General features: G+C 42.0%; 2 protein-coding genes across 3 annotated transcripts; one reads left to right on the top strand and one right to left on the bottom strand.

The window, feature by feature from the left end:
• Positions 1 to 96: 96 nt before the first annotated feature.
• c1galt1la (core 1 synthase, glycoprotein-N-acetylgalactosamine 3-beta-galactosyltransferase 1, like a) lies at positions 97 to 5,849 on the bottom strand. The gene is made up of 4 exons (XM_076742052.1): positions 5,588 to 5,849; positions 4,122 to 4,376; positions 3,309 to 3,973; positions 97 to 1,199 (listed from the first exon to the last, which is right to left on the bottom strand). The coding sequence occupies exons 2-4, from the start codon at positions 4,330 to 4,332 to the stop codon at positions 858 to 860; spliced, it is 1,218 nt and encodes a 405-aa protein (XP_076598167.1). The 5' UTR covers positions 4,333 to 4,376; positions 5,588 to 5,849; the 3' UTR covers positions 97 to 857.
• A 1,511-nt stretch (positions 5,850 to 7,360) lies between these two features.
• On the top strand, positions 7,361 to 20,059 carry b4galnt1a (beta-1,4-N-acetyl-galactosaminyl transferase 1a). 2 transcript variants are annotated; one of them, XM_076739941.1, is made up of 11 exons: positions 7,361 to 7,614; positions 11,421 to 11,626; positions 11,731 to 11,913; positions 13,623 to 13,729; positions 13,884 to 13,921; positions 14,012 to 14,192; positions 15,744 to 15,836; positions 15,946 to 16,133; positions 16,223 to 16,363; positions 18,346 to 18,580; positions 18,721 to 20,059. In XM_076739941.1, exons 2-11 carry the CDS (start codon positions 11,421 to 11,423, stop codon positions 18,927 to 18,929), a joined length of 1,581 nt encoding a protein of 526 aa, XP_076596056.1. In that variant the 5' UTR covers positions 7,361 to 7,614; the 3' UTR covers positions 18,930 to 20,059. The 2 variants fall into 2 exon arrangements, with proteins under 2 accessions (XP_076596056.1, XP_076596057.1); XM_076739942.1 differs by having other exon boundaries at positions 7,361 to 7,747.
• Positions 20,060 to 20,076: the final 17 nt, after the last annotated feature.

Raw genomic sequence — 20,076 nt, 5'->3', positions numbered from 1 at the left:
AGGGGGTTTGAAGTGCGCTCTCCTACATCAGAGCGTCTCATATCACTCAGAGGTAACACAAAAAGACATCTTCACAGCTTGCTTTTTTTTTTTTTTACTGAAACACACATCGTATTACATGTGAATGTGGATTTAGAGTCTGCATTAACTGTGTGACTGAAGAGGATTCAAAAGGAAAAATGCAAACAAAGATGCTAAGAAAAAAATCATGGTAATTTCAAAGTCATGTTTCATGTTGTTTCAGAAAGCTTAAAAAAAAAAAAACACGTTTTAAATCATTAAAACTCAGAAAAGTAATACATCAGATTTAATGCCTGAAAATCAAAGAGGCCATGAAGAGGCTAAATCTTTTGAAGTTGTGACACACAAAGCCATTTGTTACTGCTCTCCATTTCAATAATGAAAAAAAAAAAAAAAAAAAAAATCAAAAATAATGAATTAAAAATGGTTAAAAAAAAAATCAGAAATCCTTCTGCTATTGTATTATTGGCTCAGATCAGGTGCTTGGGAAACACATTAAAATGATATTGTATGTTCTATCCGCATCACTCCAAGCACTCATATGTGATTGTGTCACATCAGAAATTCATACATTTAAATGCTGATTTTGTCATACGTAATGAAGCTAAACCAAATTTTTATCTCGGTTAAAAATAGCCACACGGAGCTGTCGCTGCATCATATTCAAATTTTATCCACTCACACTGTGAGCTCTTAAAGTGCCATCCTGACTGGAATACATTGTGATTGGATCAAGGAAGGCCCGGCAGAAGAAAACATTATGCAGCCAACATACTGTGCAGAGTACCTCTCTGGCACGAGCATGCACGTTCAACCCCGGCTGAGGCACAGCGTCATCAGTGGTGTCGGCCTTGTGTGACTGCAGTCCTGTTCTCAGCGATGCCAGAGTTTAAATTGTCTTCCCTCCCTTTCTCTGACTCTGTCTGCACCTTAGTTTGGTTTCCTCTAACAAAGAAGGCCGAAGTTGTGCGACTCCTTCCATCTGTCACCTCCTGCACTCCTTTAAGTCCCACCGTCTGTGAGAGAGGGCCGAGGCTCAGAGCCTGGCGTGAGGACGGCTGGTAGCGTGGCCTGTAGCCGTACGCTCTCAGGTGATAGGTGTAGTACTCCAGTGTGTACATCAGCTCTGCTTCTACATAATGGAAAGACACTGCCAGGTCAGAGCAGCACTGTGGACCCTGAAGAAGAATAACACACACCACACATGCAAACACACACACACATATCAGGATGAAAGTTACAAAAAATATTAAAACCGCATATTACAATGACATTTTAATGCACCTGAAAGATGCCACATGAGATGCTACATGTAGCATTTTAGCATTAATAATTATGAGGCATATAAACAAACACAACCAATTAACCCCAAGTGCTGCATGATGACTGCTTTCTGTATGAAGTTTGAGGAACTACATGTGTCGGCTACCCCAGAGGAGTACTGGTACCAGTGAACGTGGATTATGATATGGAGTCATCGTATCTCTACAATTGTTTTGTCACTACCGATCTACCATCTATTGGATTTTATAATGTATGGCATTTTAATTTATTCTACCAAGACCAAATGCCATATCCCACAATCCACCCCGTGATTAGGATCCCCTCCAAAATTGAATGGGTTCTTCTTGGCCCATGCTACACCCTCCAAACAAGTTTCTTGAAAATTACTCCGGTAGTTTTTTGTAATCCTGCTGACAAACAGACAAACTGAGCCAAAAACATCCTTAATGGAAGTAATAAAGGGGGAAAAAAAACTAAAGGAATGCAAGAAATGAAAGTACGAATATTTTGCGTGCAAAGAGGATTAAGAGGAAATACGGTCTCCATTTTACAAAGTACTAACTGTCACTTGCATTGGCATGAGGAGCCTAACAATCCCATAAATTGTGATTATTAGTCCCAATGATCTGTTTTTGTGAGAAATTGCTACATGTAGCACCTCTTGTGTGTTAGCATTAGCTATTAGCTTTTCTTTAAAGGACAAGGCCGACATTATTCTACACATCCAATGATAAGACTGAAGCCAACAATGTGTTAGTCTGTACCCCCCACTGTTTGTGGCTGTGTTCCCCAAGCCAACAACTGCACGACAGTTCAAAAATATACAGTTTTTTACATGTTGCGTGTTAGTCAGTGAATTCAGCAGCAGGACTGCATATCTAAGTTTGACTGAAGATGAAGTCCTCGTGGTCATCGTGACAAAAACTGCTCCACAGTGCAACAGTGTGGCTCATTTATGTGCTTTTGAACTGTTTTCAGACAACACAGGTCTACGGCACAGGGCTATAACGTGCAAAGAAAGCACATTAGAACATAGAATATATATCATCAGCCTCATCCTTAAGCTCTTTAGTCAATACTGTCATTGTCATATGCTGACAGTTATGAAACCATAAATTTCCATTTTCACAGTCTTATTAAAAAAACATAATTACCTTGATAACAAAAAGTAAATTTGTTTTCTTGTTTCCCTTTCAAAGACAGAGAACAAAGCAGCTCCATACACTGGCAGTCAGTGTGTGACAGGATCAGTAATGGACGTGTCTCATTTTAATTGCGAAGTACAATAAATTAGTTACATCATCAGCAACAAATTGACCAATTTTCCCTTTGTTGACAGGACGTTGTCTCTGCTGTAATCATCTCCTTTAAAATGAGCTCGTCTCTGTTTTAATTCCCCCGTTCCATGCACGGGTCAGGCATGCAATCTGAAAGTGCCAGATAATCACATATTCATTTGTTTAGCTATTATCCCCCTGATGAGTCTTTTATAGCAACACCTACATTCTGTGTAAGTCATCAAAAGCAAAATTTAAACAGCATATCGTGCACAACTCACTCTCAGTTAGAAAACAGGTCCCTATCGTACATTTCAAAATAAAATAATTCTCTGACTTGGAGTGCAGATGTACACTAATGTTATTAAAGGATTATTAACGGAAAGAACAGGTTAACCCGCTCAATAACCTGACTTGCCCCTTTCTAATAAGGCTAAAACGCTCCACGGGATATCTGTCTTACCAAAGAGCCATAAACAACCTTGTGGTTTTAGTAATGGTGGCATTTTTAGGCACTTTTTTTTTTGCCATTTTACATTTAGTGGACAGCTTGCAGTGCTGCTATGTGGTACACCTCTTAATCATAAGTCCTGGACACCTCATTCTTGGGCATTGTGGCTTCAGGTGTGATGTATACTTGCTTGCTTTTACCATTTTAACCAGCTCATACTGCAGTGACATTTCCCAGCATTAGCTAACAAATAAAACAGAAGTGAAAGGACTTGCCTCAACAATAGGGTAGTAACAATAGCTCCAGTACCAGAAGCTCTTGGAGAACTTGCTAGTTAGATGGTGCTCTGGCACAAACGGGTGGAAAGTTTCTCGATGCAAAGTGTCCCTGGAGTCCCCCGCCAGAACGCCCATCTTCTCCAAACACTGCCCCATCGCTAGATCCTCTACGGGGGTGGTGTGTGTGCAAGCTTTGGTCCGGAAACCTTCCACAAACCTCTTGAGGGCCTCTTTGCTAAGCACATAGCCTGCACCTCCACTCATATAGCCTTGCTTGGTGTACGGCTTGAAGCGTTTGCCAAAGTAGATGGGCTCCTCGGGGGTGTGGTTGGACAGAATCCAGCGCAAGTTGTCCACCACTACATAGGTGTCATCGTCTGCTTTCAAGAACCAGTCTGCTTCGTTCGCGTGGTGCTCGTAGACGTAATGGAAGGCTCGAATGGTCTTCCAGTAGAGCTGGTCACGGCCCTCCTTCGTGCCCAGGCCCACCGTGGGGAAGTCTGGGTCCTCCACAGAGCTCATGAACACCACCACATTGCAGTGGCGACTCCAGGTGGCCCTGACATGGCGAGCTCTGCTCTGCAGGTTGTATGGCCCTGTCATCACCCAGCAGAGGACACGCACCTTCTGGTACAAGATGTCTGCCACCCGGCTGTCTTCATCTTGGGGGGACACAACAAAGAGAGTGGTACAAAACAATGTATAATTTCAGATATATATGAAGACTAATAATCACTGGAAAATGTCTCTATTTGTCTCCCCATACATATGAAATACTTGTCTCTGTACAGGACCAGTGTGAATGAGTACCTGCATGGTGATGGTGGAGCAGGTTGATGAGAGCAGCGCCGTCCTTCTTCCAGCTGGTTGGGCTCTCCCCCACTGCTGTAGCTTTTTCCTGAGTCTCTGACAGCATGGGGTAGCTCCTCTCAAACCACACCTGCCGCAGGAAGAAGTAGATGCTGACCGCACCCACCAAGAAGCCCAGGGAGAAGGCCCATCTTGAGCTGGAGCTCTTCATGGTGACACCGTCTCCAGCACCGCGATATCCCAGTTACAGCATGTCTACACAAAACAACAGGGTCGATATGATGGACTGACAAATCTGGAAAGTGTCTGTACATTTACCTCTTTGGCTAATGATCACTGACATTGTATTATTTGTACAAAATGCATGATTCTGGGCTGATTTTAAGCAGCTGCACATTGAACTGTGTTATGCAACCATGAAAATGTTTTAAAACAATGACTGTTGAGAAGTACCTTCAATATTATGTTTTTCACAAATCATTGTGTCAGAAAAGGCAATAAACTCCAGCGGTGTTCGCAAGGCAGGAGATGTTTTTCGTGTGTGTATGAAATATTAAATGACACAAAGCGTTCTGAGTACTCTCTGTTAGCTCTCAGTCATATTGGATCCACTTTTCAGACGCAGACCGCAACACATTTTAAACGTTTCCCCCTACAGTCTAATCTCCCCCTCCCACTGCCTTAAAATAAACTTCAAAGTGTGTTATTGCAGTAAATTTTGATGTGAAAATCTAAAACCACAGGCCGTCTCAGTAAGCTGGAAATCCAAGCGTCTGGACTTGACAGTTATTGGAGTCAATACACTGACACTGAACTGTGAACTTGTAGAAGTTTTGTTTCCAACTCAAACGATTTTAACTCGGGACTGCCCGTAAATCAGAGAGCGCTCCAGCCAAATGCTGCTGCCCCACTCATCACTGCCTGTGGAGAAGCTCCAGGACTTGCTTTCATCCGATCTTGTTCAGCTTCAAGACTGGTTTTAAATCAGTTTAAACCGGCTGGAAAAAAAAAAAAAAACACGTGGATTCAGTTTGTCATTTTGGCGCGAGGACTTCACAGAGATCCTCTGTGGACATGGACTTCACACTTGACACAGTGTCAATACATGTCAATGCCAAAATGTTGTCGTTTAAGTCTGTTGACTCGCGGATGAGGTTAAAGACCTCAAATCCGAGACAGATGTTCACGATTAACGGGCTGCTTCTGTCAAAAATATCTCCACGTATGAAGCTTCCCGTCATTATGACGACCATAAATAAAATTAGACGACAATCCAGTCACCCTGATCGAGGCTTTGCATCCTTTAGACCACACGCCTGAGATCGCTATGACAGCCAAATAAGGCCATGTGGAATCCAGCTCTTTGTCCGTGATTCTGCTCAAATATTGTCATCATCCACAGCAGCAGTGAGCATATTTCCGCTCAGCTCATTAGAGATCTACGCCGATATGTGTGTGTTATTTACCTTTTGCTGGGGGGTTAGTCATTTGTGAGCACGATGTGCTTGCAACTCCTTCAGCAGCGACATATTTCTTGTGTCTGAAAACGGCACGAGCCTGCTACACCTGTCAGTCATATCGTCACGTGCTGGCCATATTCATCCGACGTATTGTTTCTGATGGAAGTCGTCCCCATTTTGCGTCGTCAAATAAAATGATTAGTTAAGAGGAGAGCCACGGCAAAGATTTACTACAGCATCACGGGCTAAGCTCTGAAAATGCGACCTCTCATTGGCTGGCGGGCGGTGACGTGTAGAGGAAGCCGCTTTGCGTCCCGAAATGCATGAACGACAACTAACTGATGGTTTGAGCGTTTTTTTTGTTTTTGTTTTTGTTTTTTTTGTTTTTTTTTTTTGGGGGGGGGGGTTGTTCGTTTGTTTGTTGCTTTTGTTTTTTTCGAGATGTATTTATTATTACTGACATTTTTTATTTTAAGGTGTTGAGAAAGAAGAGAGACAGAGAACAGAGAAGTAAAGCTGTTGCTCTACCATTTCACGCCACTAGATGTCACCCTAACAATGCCAACAAAATGAACAACTTCATGCTTTCCCGCACATCATCACTGCACTCTTTCTATTACTCTATATGCAGCGGTGATATGCAATGGTGGAAAGTAACTAAGTATATTTACACAGCTGCTGCAACTCTATGCTACTTTCTACCTCTGTTCCAGTATATTTTAGCTGGAAATAATGTACTTTTTACGATATTTATGTGACTAAATATGGTGCATTGTTATCAGCCAAGGTTAAATGGCCTGAAATCCCTCACAGGTATTTTCAGTGATGTTACTGATTAGACAGCTCTTCTGGATTTTGAGGTCAGCATGTACAAAATTGTAAATTGCCCCACAACAAGTTTAACAGAAAATCCCTGAAGTCCTGATTCATGATAATAACTTCCTTGTGTGGACAAATTGCATCATGTATGTATAAAATAGAAGATAGAAAGAAAAAAAAGGGTTAGAAAATGGAAATAGAAAAAACATCCTCTTTCATGACCTTGAAGCCTCCATAATTTAATACACTGAAAGAGTCCCTTTTAAATAGTGAGTACTTTTACTTTTTCTTAGCAAAGTGTCAGTTTGAAAAGGTTGTGGTATGTTGCCAGAACTGAAACAGTTTTGGATCTTTTGGGGATCATTTTCTTATGTTTTGTCAGCATTACAGCAGTATGTGCACTGCAGTATTTACTCTCCAAAGTAGCTGAGAAAACAGAAGAGAAAGTAAAGTTGATGTTGGAACATCAGTTTAAGCAGGAAGTGGTCTCCTTGCAGATCCACAGCTGGACTCTGACCTGAAGTGATCATCTCCTCTTTGCCTAAACTCAAAGCTACAGTGTGTAGATTTTTTACATGATTAAGACAACTTCCAAATTATTCCAAAGATTCTTCTAAAGGTTTCAGACATGTAAAAACACTCTGATTGGAATAAGATGTTGTGTCTGATTTGGTTTACCAACTAAAAGTTTCATTACCTAGTTCTTCAAGTCATGCCATCCTTCTTCCTCATCAAAAACCCGGAGGCTGAGCATTCACGAAACAGTCCACATTAGTTGTGTGTGTTGCATAATACGACATGGTTGGCTATCAGTCTAGGCGTGGCATGAAACTATGTATAAAACAATGAGGGCCAAACATCCAAGAAGCAAATCACGTTGGCCTGATATCACATGATGCTTTAAATCTACTGGATCGCAACACAAACGTGTATCAGGATGCTGCGAGACTTTGTGGGAGAGGAGTTTCAGCTGTGGCCAAACTGTGACACCATGCATTTTTGTGGAAAGGTCAGCTTAAATAGAGCAGTACAATCGCTTTATCATACCGGCCATTAAAGCAGGCTGCCTGGCCCAGAGCGGGGAGTGGCTGTGAGCCACCGCAGCCCCCAGAGCGCTGGAACCTCATGCGCAGGACGGCGCACTCCGCCGCCGAGCGACAGTTCTTCCAGTCTGACTGACGCTGGAAATATTTAGCACACGGAAAACAACAACAGTAAGACTCGTGACCTTCTCTTTTTTTCTACTGTGAATAGAATCGATTTGACTTTTTAGCATATCCTGTTAAACTACTGACTTCACAGCTTTTCCCTTCATGGTCTTAACTGAAGTTTTCGCCAAAGACTGTGGTGAGTTTGCTTGTGTGCGAACGTGACTGATCTCCGATAGAGCAATTTTGGAGTGTCTAACCTACTTTTCACAGCTTTAAAATATAACACTCAATACGCTTTTATTTATTTATTTTTTTGTTCATTTACTTATGTATTTTTTAAAGAGTTTAATTAAAAGACTGAAGTTTGGGGTTGCATAAATAAATGGTCACGGAAGTTCAGTTATATGGAGAGAGATAATGTAAATCATTGATTTCTGTCCTGACTAGGCTACAAGTTTATTTATGTTCACAGACATACTGTACATGCACTGGCAACAGATAAACAGCTATGTAGCCAAACGTGTAATGACTAAAGCTACCAATAATAAACTTTGGGGTCAGTTATTATGAACAAGTGGCCCTGACATGGCGGCGAGCTCATCACCCATTATGAACAGAACAAAACCTCCTCACAGTTCAGTTAAAGTCAGAGATAGTGAAATATTGTTCATGGATGGCTACAGGATGACATGGGACTTTAAGGGGGTTGTACATATATACATTTAGTGTCTCCTACAAAATTCAGAAGGACTACTACAGTTTTCCGTTGATAGTCATCATTATTGATAATGGTGTACAGCTTAACACTGAATGTTGAGAAAAGTTTGAGGGAATGTGTGTTGTTTTTCTCTTACTGTCAACCTTCTGCATGACCCTCGATGTTTCCCAACAGATTTCTGAAATAAGATTCAAAGTGATCAGTAATTCTGTCAATGCGAGCTGTCTTTAAGGGTTTAAAATGGCTCCTAGTTAGGCACCTACATGTACAGGCGATATTCACCAACTATGTCACACATTTAGTGTTGTTAATGATGCAGGGTATACAGCGTTTAGTGAGTAACGCTGATTAAATGCAGAAGTTGGGGGTTTTATGTAGGACTTGGATGGCTAATCTGACATTTGAATGTGTTTGTCTACAGATTGAGCAGTCTCAGAGATGTTGGTAGCTGCAGACAACCTGTAGATACTTGGAAGTGAATACGCAGGTTTAGTGAGGTTAATTCATCCCTCACAGTCAGCAAACACACTTCAACTGTACAACCCCAACACTACTGGCTGCAGCTGTTCTGTATTTTTTTTTTTTTGGTGGAAGTTGGCACCCACACGTTTAGCAGGAAAAAATGTTTTCAGCAGCCGTTGATGTGCTGCACTCTGGACTGGGAGAGGCTCCACTGGAAGCTGCCAGGGCTGAGAGGAAACTAAGCTGCTGCCTGCTGCAGGGACAGGGCCAGCTAGGTGAAATTGGCCTGTTACCAACCCTGTGTCCTCTCCCAGCTCTAGCACACACTGCTGCAAGGCTGTTTGTTTTGTTTTTGATGGGGATGGATAGGCATATGGAATACTGACTATGACCCAGAGCAAAAATGCAAATCAACATGTTGTAACATGCAAACCAACATGTTGTAACAGTTTCAATTCTATACAAGGCAATTCTATATGAAGGCTTCCAACGTCTACTGTTGTGTGTTCCTGCTTGTTTTTGATTTTCCTTTTTAAATACACTTTCCTCATCTTGCAAAGAGATTAATTTTTGTTTTGCATGAGAGTAAAGTGTGCAGACATCACAACACCAAGTCCCACAATAGATAACACAAAACATAACACACAAGGAACTTATCAAGTCAACAAATTCTTCACATAACGGACTTGACTACACAACAATCAGACAACACATTCCATTTTAGTAGCTCATGAACGGGACGTTTCAGCTTGCAGAAAAGTGAATTGGCAGATCAGCAGATTGAAAGTGCTGGGTGTCAGACAGAGCTCTTCAAACAGGTCCTCCTAAGGAACACTCCCTAGACATTAGACCAATCCTTGAGAGCGGCATTATGGCAATAATCCCCTTTGGCCTCATTCCCTAAAAACGCTGGGCAGGATGCAACCAAACCCAGACAAATACTCGTGCAGCTTAAATAAGCTTTACAACATTTTAAGGGGAAGCACCTATCTTCACTCAATGATGTTAATCTGCAGTGAACTGCAGAGCCAGTAGAAATCATCTTGCTGTGCAGTGCTGCACAGTACCTGGGACTGCAAGGAACAGCTCAAACCCTGAAACTGCACACAGTGCATAAAGCCATGAAGATGGAGCTTGGATTTTCTCTATACAGATGACTTCACCACTAACAATCTAAGGCTGGTTGACTACACATATCCAGTGCCAACCCTGCAGCAGAAATACAAATACCTACAAGGTGTATAAATACATTCACTCCATACGGTCCACCCAACATTTCTCATTGGCTTAGAGCACTCACACCTGATCATTCCCATTGAGCTGGTCCAGCTGCCAACACTAAACTAAAACTAATTAGTCCATTCATTAATTTTCTTTCAGTTTCAGCCCTCCATCCACGCTACAATTGCGTTTTTCTGGCTGCAAAACTAACCTAAGTGGCTAAATCTTCGAAAAGCTGTCTGGGTGTTTTCAGGTTTATGGGGAAAACTGAGCTTTTACAAAACAACGTCAACCTAGTGAGAGTATTTAAGTTGATTTAGTCAGACAGCATTATGACCATAAAATAAAGATTTGGTGGGCTGTCTGTCCCCCTTCTTACCAGATGCTTCCTCCATGTGCTGCTTTGTTTGCAAACTGAAAAGAGCACGAAGAAGAGGAGATTTTGCTGTTTTGTGCTGTCGTTTTGGTATTAAACTGGAGACAGAGGTCTCTACTATAGGTTACTAAAATGACCTAGAAACGTTGGTGTGGATGCCAGTCATTTTCACAAGCACAAGAAGAACAAAAATTCGAGAGCAGCGTCTGAACTTGCCTATATTGAACTTTGCCTTCCAAACACCTACAGGATCAGTTGTTCCCCTCGGTGCTCAGTCACCGACTTAATCATCTGCCACCACAGACATGTACTGCCAGTTAGTTCAGTTGTAAATGTCACCACCACAGTGAGTTGTGTCACTATACAATAATCATCTCATATATATATATATATATATATATATATATATAGTACAGGAGCTTGAGTAGTAGCTGTATGGACTGTAGCACATCACATTGTTTACTTGTCATGCTGTCATTAAGCTTGATTTGTGCATTGGCAGCATGATACATGAATATGGGAAATAGTTCCAGATCTAGATGTTAAAAACCAGGAATAAATCTAGATACATTTGAAGCCAGCATTGAAGAACTTAACAATCCAGGCTCTTGAAAATTGTGAAAAATCCAGGCAAACTCAGTTCAAACAGGAGTGACTTAATTAAAAAGAAGCTTACAGAGTGATTAAAGTAATCGACATAGTATGCACATTAGGAACGTTGAAAAATTTGAGAGGAGTCTGTGGATTGAAAACTGGGGCTGAATGATGTGGAGGCTGGTGATGTTGATCAGACATGAAAAGACAGCTGACAGCAGCAGAGAGGGGAATTTTAAAGAATGTTTTCAAGATCGAAAGCAACAAGATGATTGGCTTGCCCTTGAGGTGGCAAAATCTGATTGGTTTAACTGAAAAGGGAAAGGGAGACATCATGTAAATAGAGTAAGCAATAAAGATAATCTTGAATGTGATCCAACTGTCGCTGAGCCCCATTTTTTTCACAGGACCTGTGTCTTTCACATGCCTCTTTGTTTTCCACATCCTGTTAGGCCAACACGTATCCAGTTTTGACATTTCCTGCGATCTTCATTCTAGATGCGTACCACCAATAAGAAGTGTCTTGGACTGATTTTGGTCAATGGACTACTGCTGCTAGCTGTCTTTCATGCTTGGAGCCCGAGTACCAGCTCAGCAGTTGACATATGGCAAAGACAGGGAAGACCAGTAAAGACGTTCCTCAATGCAAAAATCATCAGTGGCAATCAGGACATTCCCTATCACATAAAGGAGGATGTGGCATGGTGTGTTATGAGTCAGCATCTCTGTTACTTTGTCTAAATTCTCTCAACTCTCATTTTTGTTCTCATCAACTCAATCAGCATGCTCCTATCTTTTCCTGATACAGTCGTTTGCCTCAGAATACGTGTGTGTGTGTAGCTGATAAGGAGACCTTTCACCTGCCGTTCTCCAATTTGCTGTTCCCACGCATTTGGGCCCACAACCTTGAAGTGGCTTTCTTAGAGTCCCATCCTGACCCTGAGGGCACGAAGCGTCGCAGAGCTCAGGAGTACACCAGCTTCCGTAGGAGGTAATGTTCAATGGATGACACATATAACCATCAGTGAACACATCCGCTTGACTATATCAATTTTTCCGATCTATAAGATATAAGATTTGAGAAAGTGTGGATGAGTAAAAGGGCGGCACGGCGGCACGGTGGCGCAGCAGGTAGGTCGCTGGTTCGATCCCCGGGTTGGGGAGGGCCTTTCTGTGTGAAGTTTGCATGTTCCCGTGCATGCGTGGGTTCTCTCCGGGCACTCCGGTGACTCTAAATTGTGTGAGTGTGAATGGTTGTCTGTCTGTTTGTCTGCCTATGTTGCCCTGGGATCGGCTGGCGACCGGTTCATGGTGTACCCCGCCTCTCGCCCATTGCTAGCTGTGATAGGCTCCAGCCCCCCGCAACCCCGAAAGGGATATGCGGGTATAGAAGATGAATGAATGAATGAAGTAAAGGATTGGCCCTCTGGCCCACAAGGTTTTGTCATGAATAGCACAAGTTTGACAAGACACCTGAGTCATGCTGCATGTATTGCAGTTGTCAGTGCAGTTGACCGCTAACCGACCACACACATAACATCTCAATGCTCTGACAGTGCAGCCTGTCGAAAGGCCTCGTCGTCATTCTGGCTATGCACCCAATCTTTCAACCTGCCTTCATCCTGCTTTAGTTCGGTTTGTCTGCAGCCTTGGCCAGTATTAATATGAGGGGTGATTTGCAAAACTCGTTGCATGGTAGTTATTACATGATTGTAAGTAACCTGGTTACTGTCAGCTTTCTGCCATTTCTTATCAGCGTTTTACACAGTGACTCATGGTGTGATCAGGATGGATATCGCCTGATGAAATTGACTCGCCTAGCCTACCTTGTCCTTGGGCTCAGTGCAGCCAAACAGTATCTCTCCTTGTCTGCTGCTTGTATTATTTAGTCATGTAATTATATCAACACGGAAATAAAATACAAAAATAACATAGCTTAAGTGCAAGCCTGAAATGAGCTGACTGGTTGTATTTCAGCTTTAAGAGTATAAGCAGCGAATGCTTTGTCTGGTGTGGAAGTGGAAGTAGTCTTCGTTTTATTTTTAGCTATTTTCTCTGTATAATGTCTGGGTTTCCTGATTGCCTGCCTTTCTATATGACAGTGAATTCTATGTTGAGAGTAACTCTTCTGTCATACTGATTAACAGACAGAGTGAGGTCCTTTGTTATATATTCATAGAGAGCCCAGGCCAGTCACACTTTAGCTATTACATTAGCAAACTTGTCACTGAAGTTCAGCCTTTGTAAAACAAACATGATGATTCTGTGTAAATCCACTCAGACAGACTTACAGTATGAGTTGAGGATCTGAGACGCACCCCCCTGGAGCTGAAATAGAATACGTCTTGGCTGCTGGTCGTAGGAAATCTCACAGCACTCACTTAAAGACAGATGAATTTACTACTTTAAGTCTTCAAGACTTAAGTAGAGATTTCCTCGGTTCAGTTTATGAGCTGCTTGATGTAGAGTTTGCTGCAGTACCTCTGTTTTTCTCATTTTCATACGTTGGATTGTCGCAGCTGAGAGCAACCTCAAGACTAGAGCCATACAGTGAATTCACAGTGTGTCTTCTCTGTGCGTGTCATGTGGTCAAACCACTGAAGTGAGCGGAACCTGCCGCAGATTAGGTTACTGAAACAAAATAAATAGGACTATTACGTTTATGGCACAGTGCTTTCTAATTATGTTCTCTATGTATAGGTCCTACAGTCCTGCTGATGCATTTATTGTAGCTGAGGCCAATAGTCCCCTTCAGTATCCTACCCAGGGCGTGGAGGTGCGACCCCTCAAAACAATCATCATTCCTGGTAACAGCATATCTAACGCGACACACAATATCAAAGAAATTAAACATTACGTCTTCACCTACTTTTTTGCTGAATTTGCTAGTCTTTTAGTGAAAATGCTTAAACCACCTACTCTCATCGTCCCATGTTGATATGCACTGCTCTCTTGTTATAGGTTTGGGTATTAAGGAAGAAACAAGATCAAACCATACGGTAATTTCTTCATTTTGGGGTTTTCATTGCGGTTGACATACCCATTGTTTTGTCTGAATATTTTACATTTTAACATTTTTACATGAACAGGTATATTTGAAGGCATCACTTGGGACTTTTGATGTTGCTGCTACAGTGGACGGCGTCTCTATCAAAGGAGAGGGACAGAGGCACATGATACTGTCGAGTCCTCTTCTGTCAGCTCTAAACAGACAGCTGCAGTTCGTCACCTACACAAACACGGTGTTCCATCCCAGGACAGCGGATACAGGTAAATTCAGCATGTGGATGCTATCTTGATCCTTAACGTAGAATGTCATGTTTACCTATTCAACCTTACGGAGTTTCAGCCTAATAATCTGTGCTAATTCTGTTGGATCAATGAATGATGAATTAATAGACATTATGGTAAATGGGTTCGCTAATTATGAATCATTATCAGGTTGTTTTTTATCTGCGAAATACATTATGCTCACATGCAGTTTCATAATTACTATTTGCTGTTTAATAATTACCAAAAAGTAACTATCTCTGGGCTCCTTCTATGCCAAGTTGACAGTGTGTCACCCAGAGTCAGAGTGTTTAGCAGTCTGCTGTGTTTAGATGCGTCCTTGTCAGATTCTGTGTGTCTGTAGTGTTACTCGCAGTATATCCGGGCTGGGTGGGTGTGGGGATACAAAATCCCCAGATTAGTGCTACATAGTTATTGCTAGTATAACAGGAAGCTCAGTTTCCCATCCTCTTGGGATACATTAGCTAGGCTTTGGCTAAATCGGTGTTCCCAACTTTCAGCTTCTGGCTGAAATGAATGTCACCTCAAGAAAAGGGAAGCCATAAAAATATAGCTATATAGGTTATGTAGACAAAGGACAACATCTATATGCCAAGCTTCTTCCACATTTCCATAATTTACATAAACGTTACAGAGAGCAGTTGTCCTCAAAATCCAGCTCCATCAAAGCTGTTGTAAGTATGCTTTGTTAAGTAAAAGACTAAACTGGGTAGAGAAATGAAGAAATAAGAGGAGGAAATGGACAGAAACAGATTCATCTGAGATCTTTTTTTAGTCTAGTCTAGTCCTCCCTGTGTTTCTAAACAAGAATAAATGTAAATTCCAGAAGTCTGGCTGTGCGCCGACGTTCTGAGGAGGCGCCCTTCCTCAAACCGAGAACAAAGCAGCCACATCAGCACTATTTCAGTCGTTCTTACTGTGTACTCCAGAAGGGAAAAAGAGGAGGATGTGTGCTTTCAATTCAGTGTCCCGGGACAGAACTCTGTGTGTGTGTGTGTGTGTGTGTGTGTGTGTGTGTGTGTGTGTGTGTGTGTGGGTGGGTGTGTGTGTGTGTGTGTGTGTGTGTGTGTGTGTGTGTGTGGGTGTGTGTGTGTGTGTGTGTGTGTGTGTGTGGGTGTTACTAGCGAAGTCGACTGTTGAGTGAAGAATTACTTAATTCTCCATATAGTGACTGTCTTTGTCTGGTTTTATGAATTAATGCACAGTAGCGACAGACTGAAATATAACTTTTGGAGAGAATCTTCATCCATGTTGCTCCATAAGTGAATCCACTTGACCGCTTGGTGTGGGAGCTTGCACAGCGGACTGTGAAACACCGCCCATGCTTTATGCCCATGGGAGGAAAAGTGGTGCATGTCCGTGTGCAGTCCTCTTTAAGAAAACAGTAACAATGTCAGTGAGAAGGACCACGTTGCATGGGCAGTACCAGCTCTGCATGATCTTTGTGTTATCCTAACAATGATGGGAATATGCATGGCTCCCCTGAAATCTGAAACCTGGATTTACCACAGCTGTTGTTTTGCTCTGCAGTTCAGTTTGGGACTGAAGGTCACCAGTCTTTTTTCACCATTAAAGTTGGACATGGAACCATCCCGAAACTTTACAACTCAGGATACCAAACAGGTCTGTGAGCAGCTGTGTCATTTTCACTTTTATTTTGATGCAAAGTTTGATGTACGTCACTTCATTGGATATTTTTTGTTTTTTTTCTGGCTTTTTTGGCTCTACATAGGGTACAATATTAGTGCTCTTGTTACCATCGCCACTAAGACCTTTCTACGCTATGACAAACTGAGAGATCTCATCAACAGCATACGGCAGTATTATCCCACCGTCACCATAGTGGTAGCAGATGATAATGAACACCCTCAGCCAGTGACCGGGCCTTACATTGAACATTACATCATGCCATTTAGAAAGGTAAAGTCTCTCAGTCTCTTTGAAGTACCATGCATTGTCATTATTTAACAGTGCGGTTCATGAGTGTTGATCCTCCTTTATCTACACAGGGTTGGTTTGCAGGAAGGAACTTGGCAGTGTCTCAAGTGACCACAAAGTATGTGCTCTGGGCAGATGATGATTTCATCTTCACTGCCAACACCAAATTGGAGAAGATGGTGGACATCCTGGAGAAGACAACTCTGGATCTGGTGAGATGCATTTTCATTCATGCAAATTTCCTGCCTGTATGGGTGCAGAAGAATGTAAAGCATGTCTAAATGACAACAAACACAGCTGTAAACAGTGTGATTTGCAACACAACTAATTAAATGAGCGTAATATGAAACAAGAGCCATTTTTCTATCCTCACAAAGTGTGTATCGTCATAACCCACAGCTCTCGTGTGTGGCAGATATCTGCTGCAATGATGCCTGCGGTATATTATCTTACTTATTCTCACCAGTATGGTGGAGTATAGAGGCAGAAAAGGAAATACGAAGTGGGTCCTGCTTCCTTCCTGTCTTCTTCAGTTCATCTGCAGCAGGGAGTTGCACAAAAATAAATTTCATTAAAGCTGATAGTAAGCACAATTATGAGTTATTTTTCTCCCCAAAGAAAAAACAAGGCATGTCTTTTTATAGGATGAGCTTGGTGTTTTTTCACACGAGGATTTATCTTTTTTTTTTTTTTTTTTTTAGTTATTTAGGTATGTTACAGGTATATTTTCTTAAGTGTATTACAACCTCAATTCCAAAAAAAAAAAAAAAGCAGGAAAGCTGTGTAAAGCATAAATATAGCATAAACCCATTCAAGTATTCCACATTTATTTATGTGCCAGACTCATCTTAAAATAGACTATTTTTTCTCTTGTTTATTAAAAATAAAAGACTGAAATATCCTATTTACACAAGTACTCAGACCCTTTGTCACCTCACTCATAGTTGAGCTCTGGTGCGCCCTACTTCTATCAGGGCTCCTTGAGATGCTTCTACAACTTGATTGGAGTCCACCTGTGTCTAATTGAATTCTTTGGACATAATTAGGAAAGGCACCTGTGTATATAAGGTCTCACAGCTGACGGTGTGTGTGTCAGGGTGAAAAGCAAGCCTTGAGGTTGAGAATTGTCTGTAGAACTGCAATACAAGAGTGTGTCAAGGCTACAAGAAGATATCTGCAGAACTGAAAGTGCCCAAGAGCACAGTGGCCTCTATCATTCTCCAGATCCACAGTTCCTTTGTGGATATGGTTGAACCTGAAAGAAGGACATCCATCAGTGCAGCACTCCACCACCCAGGCCTGTATGGTAGAGTGGCCAGACAGAAGCCATTCCTCACTACAGAACATGACAGCCTGCTGGTAGTTTGCCAAAGGGCATCTGAACGACTCTAAGGCCATGAGAAGCAAAATCCTGATGAAATGATGGTTGAACTATGTGGCCACAATTCCCAGGGCTATGTGTGGGGGAGATCAGGCGCTGAGTATCACCTCATTAATACCATCCCTGCAGTCAGACATGGTGGTGGCAGCGTCATGCTGTGGGGATGTTTTTCTGCGTCAGGGACTGGGAGACTAGTCAGGACAGAGACAAAAATGGATGCAGAAAAATAAAGAGCCATCCTTGGTGAAAACCTTTTCCAGAGTGCTCAGGATCTCAGGCTGGTTTACGTTTCAACAAGACAACGTAACAAAGCATACTGCCAAGAAAATGCAGAAGTGGCTTCAGGTAAACCTTGTCAAAGGCCTGGAGTGGCCCGTCCAGATTCTGGACCTGAACCCAACAGAGCATCTCTAAAGAGATTTGAAATGGCTATATGCCAACATTTCCCAAGAAGACTGGGAGAGGCTTCCAAAAGAAAGGTGTGCCAAGCTTGTAGGATCATTTCAAACAAGACTTGAGGCTGTTGTTGCTGCCAAAGGGGCTTTAGCCAAGTACTAAGAATGAATGCGTTTTAAGACAAGTCTGAAACAAAACAAAGTGTCGAAAACTTGAATGGGCCCAATGCAGCAACATGTTTCAAGTTGGGAGAGGAGCAACAAAAGACTGGGAAAGTTGTGGAATGCTCCAAAAACCAGTTTGGAACACTTCATAAAGCGTTGATTGCATTCTGTTGTTATCAACGTTTTACAGTGTCCCAGCATTTTTGATATCGGGGTTGTCGGCTTACCAGCTTCACTGTCTTAATGACTTCAGGTTGGTGGTGCAGTGAGAGAGGTGACAGGTTACACTGCGACCTACCGTCACACCATTTCAGTGGAAGAAGGGGGAGAGGATGGCGACTGTGTACATATCAGACAGGGCTACCACCATGTCATCGAGGGATTTCCTAACTGTGTGGTAGCTGATGGTGTCATCAACTTCTTCATGGCGAGGACAGATAAGGTGCAACAGGGTTTTGACCCCCGGCTGGCACGGCAGGGTCATCTGGGTGAGTCCGTCTGTAAGATCTGACATCAAATATATTAGTTTATATTAGCTGTTTTCTCTGTGCAGTACAGCTGCAATGACAGTTGCTCCAGATCTGAAAGGGAAAATCCAAGTGACACTTGTTTTCTTGTCACACTGCAGAGTTCTTCATGGACACTCTGGGTTCCCTCCACATTGGTTCCTGTAGTGACATCATTGTAAACCACGCATCAAAGATCAAACTCCCGTGGACTAAAACAGAATCACAAAAGGCCTACGAGAAATACCGCTATTCATCTTCCACTTCTAGTAACATTCATAACGAAATCTTCTATTTCAAGAACAGGTTCAAGTGCATGACCAGTATCTAAAACCATGTCTGTTTGCTGCCTTATTGTGAGGAAAAAGGGAAAAGATTGTTGTTTTTGCATAAATATGTTAACTGCCTTAGCACTTGCTGATAAACAGATTGTGTTTAACCGATTGCAATGTGTGTAGAAGTTTGGCCAGGGTTCATCTACTCTAGATCAGTGGTCCCCAGCCTTTTGTTACGACTGTTGCAAATAATCAGTTGATATGAAACAGAGGTGTCTACTTTAGCTGTGGCTTAGTGGTTATTGTTTTAGTGGTGACCTGATTTTCCTGCAAAATACCAAAGCTGCTGGTGCACATCAGGGACTGCAACAACTATCTGATCACAGGTTTCCTTTCTGGTGTCCATTCTCTGCATTTCAACTCATGTACTGTATCATGTCTGTGATCTTAACTTCTTGTTTATATTGTCTGTGATCATGTTGTTATTTAGGTTTGTTTTATGTTGTTTGTGACAGCCTGCCATGGGACTGCAGATGAAATGTATCTATTTTGCTAATCCTGGCACATTTGCATTGATGCCTAGTGCCGATATATTGATTAATGTGCACTGTCCCAATTCAGTGAATATTGCTATTCCATATATGGTATTCCATAGGTGGTTGCTATCTCTTCCTCTCTGTTATGTGAAACATAAAATAAAACCCAACCCATCAACACCTTCAAACAAAGCACCAAATAAAAAAAGGCTAAAGTCCAATCACTGTTGCATCTATAAACCTTGTATATAAACCTTTTTTTTTTTTTTTTTCAGTTGCGTAGGCTGTGAAATTTAAAGGCACCGTTTGTTTAGCTGTACCCGTCATCTGCACCTGCCTGTCCTGAAATTGTAACTGCACTGGTGTTTTTGTCCTCTAAAGAAGCGGGCAGCCGCATTTGAAAATGTACTTGTTATTGATCCAGCTGGTTATAAGTTATCACTAAGGCTTACTCAGGGAACGTTGATCAAATGTTTTTGAATGTATTGCAACAGATACTGTACTTGTGCACTTGGCAAAGTGATCACTTACTGTGCAAGTAAGCTGAATGTCAAGGTTGTAAATTCAGTCCTTTTGTCACACTGTGTGATAAAATCTGGAGTTATCATTTGTACTTTGCGCTGAAGTGAGGAAATAAAACAATAAAGCTTCTCATGCTGTGCATCGT

Source organism: Chaetodon auriga, chromosome 10 (genome assembly GCF_051107435.1).
Source record: "Chaetodon auriga isolate fChaAug3 chromosome 10, fChaAug3.hap1, whole genome shotgun sequence".
In the NCBI taxonomy this organism is placed as follows: Eukaryota; Metazoa; Chordata; class Actinopteri; order Chaetodontiformes; family Chaetodontidae; genus Chaetodon; species Chaetodon auriga.
The sequence above is the reverse complement of the archived record's forward strand: the minus strand, read 5'-3'. Positions and strand labels throughout refer to the sequence as shown.

Coding starts and splice junctions, on each gene's coding strand:
- b4galnt1a (XM_076739941.1), top strand. CDS start 11,421: ATGCGTACCACCAATAAGAAGTGTCTTGGACTGATTTTGGTCAATGGA. Junction 15,837..15,945: donor CAACTCAGGATACCAAACAG/GTCTGTGAGCAG, acceptor GGCTCTACATAG/GGTACAATATTAGTGCTCTT. Junction 18,581..18,720: donor GGCACGGCAGGGTCATCTGG/GTGAGTCCGTCT, acceptor GTCACACTGCAG/AGTTCTTCATGGACACTCTG.
- c1galt1la (XM_076742052.1), bottom strand. CDS start 4,332: ATGAAGAGCTCCAGCTCAAGATGGGCCTTCTCCCTGGGCTTCTTGGTG. Junction 3,974..4,121: donor GCTCCACCATCACCATGCAG/GTACTCATTCAC, acceptor TGTCCCCCCAAG/ATGAAGACAGCCGGGTGGCA. Junction 1,200..3,308: donor GTTACTACCCTATTGTTGAG/GCAAGTCCTTTC, acceptor ATTCTTCTTCAG/GGTCCACAGTGCTGCTCTGA.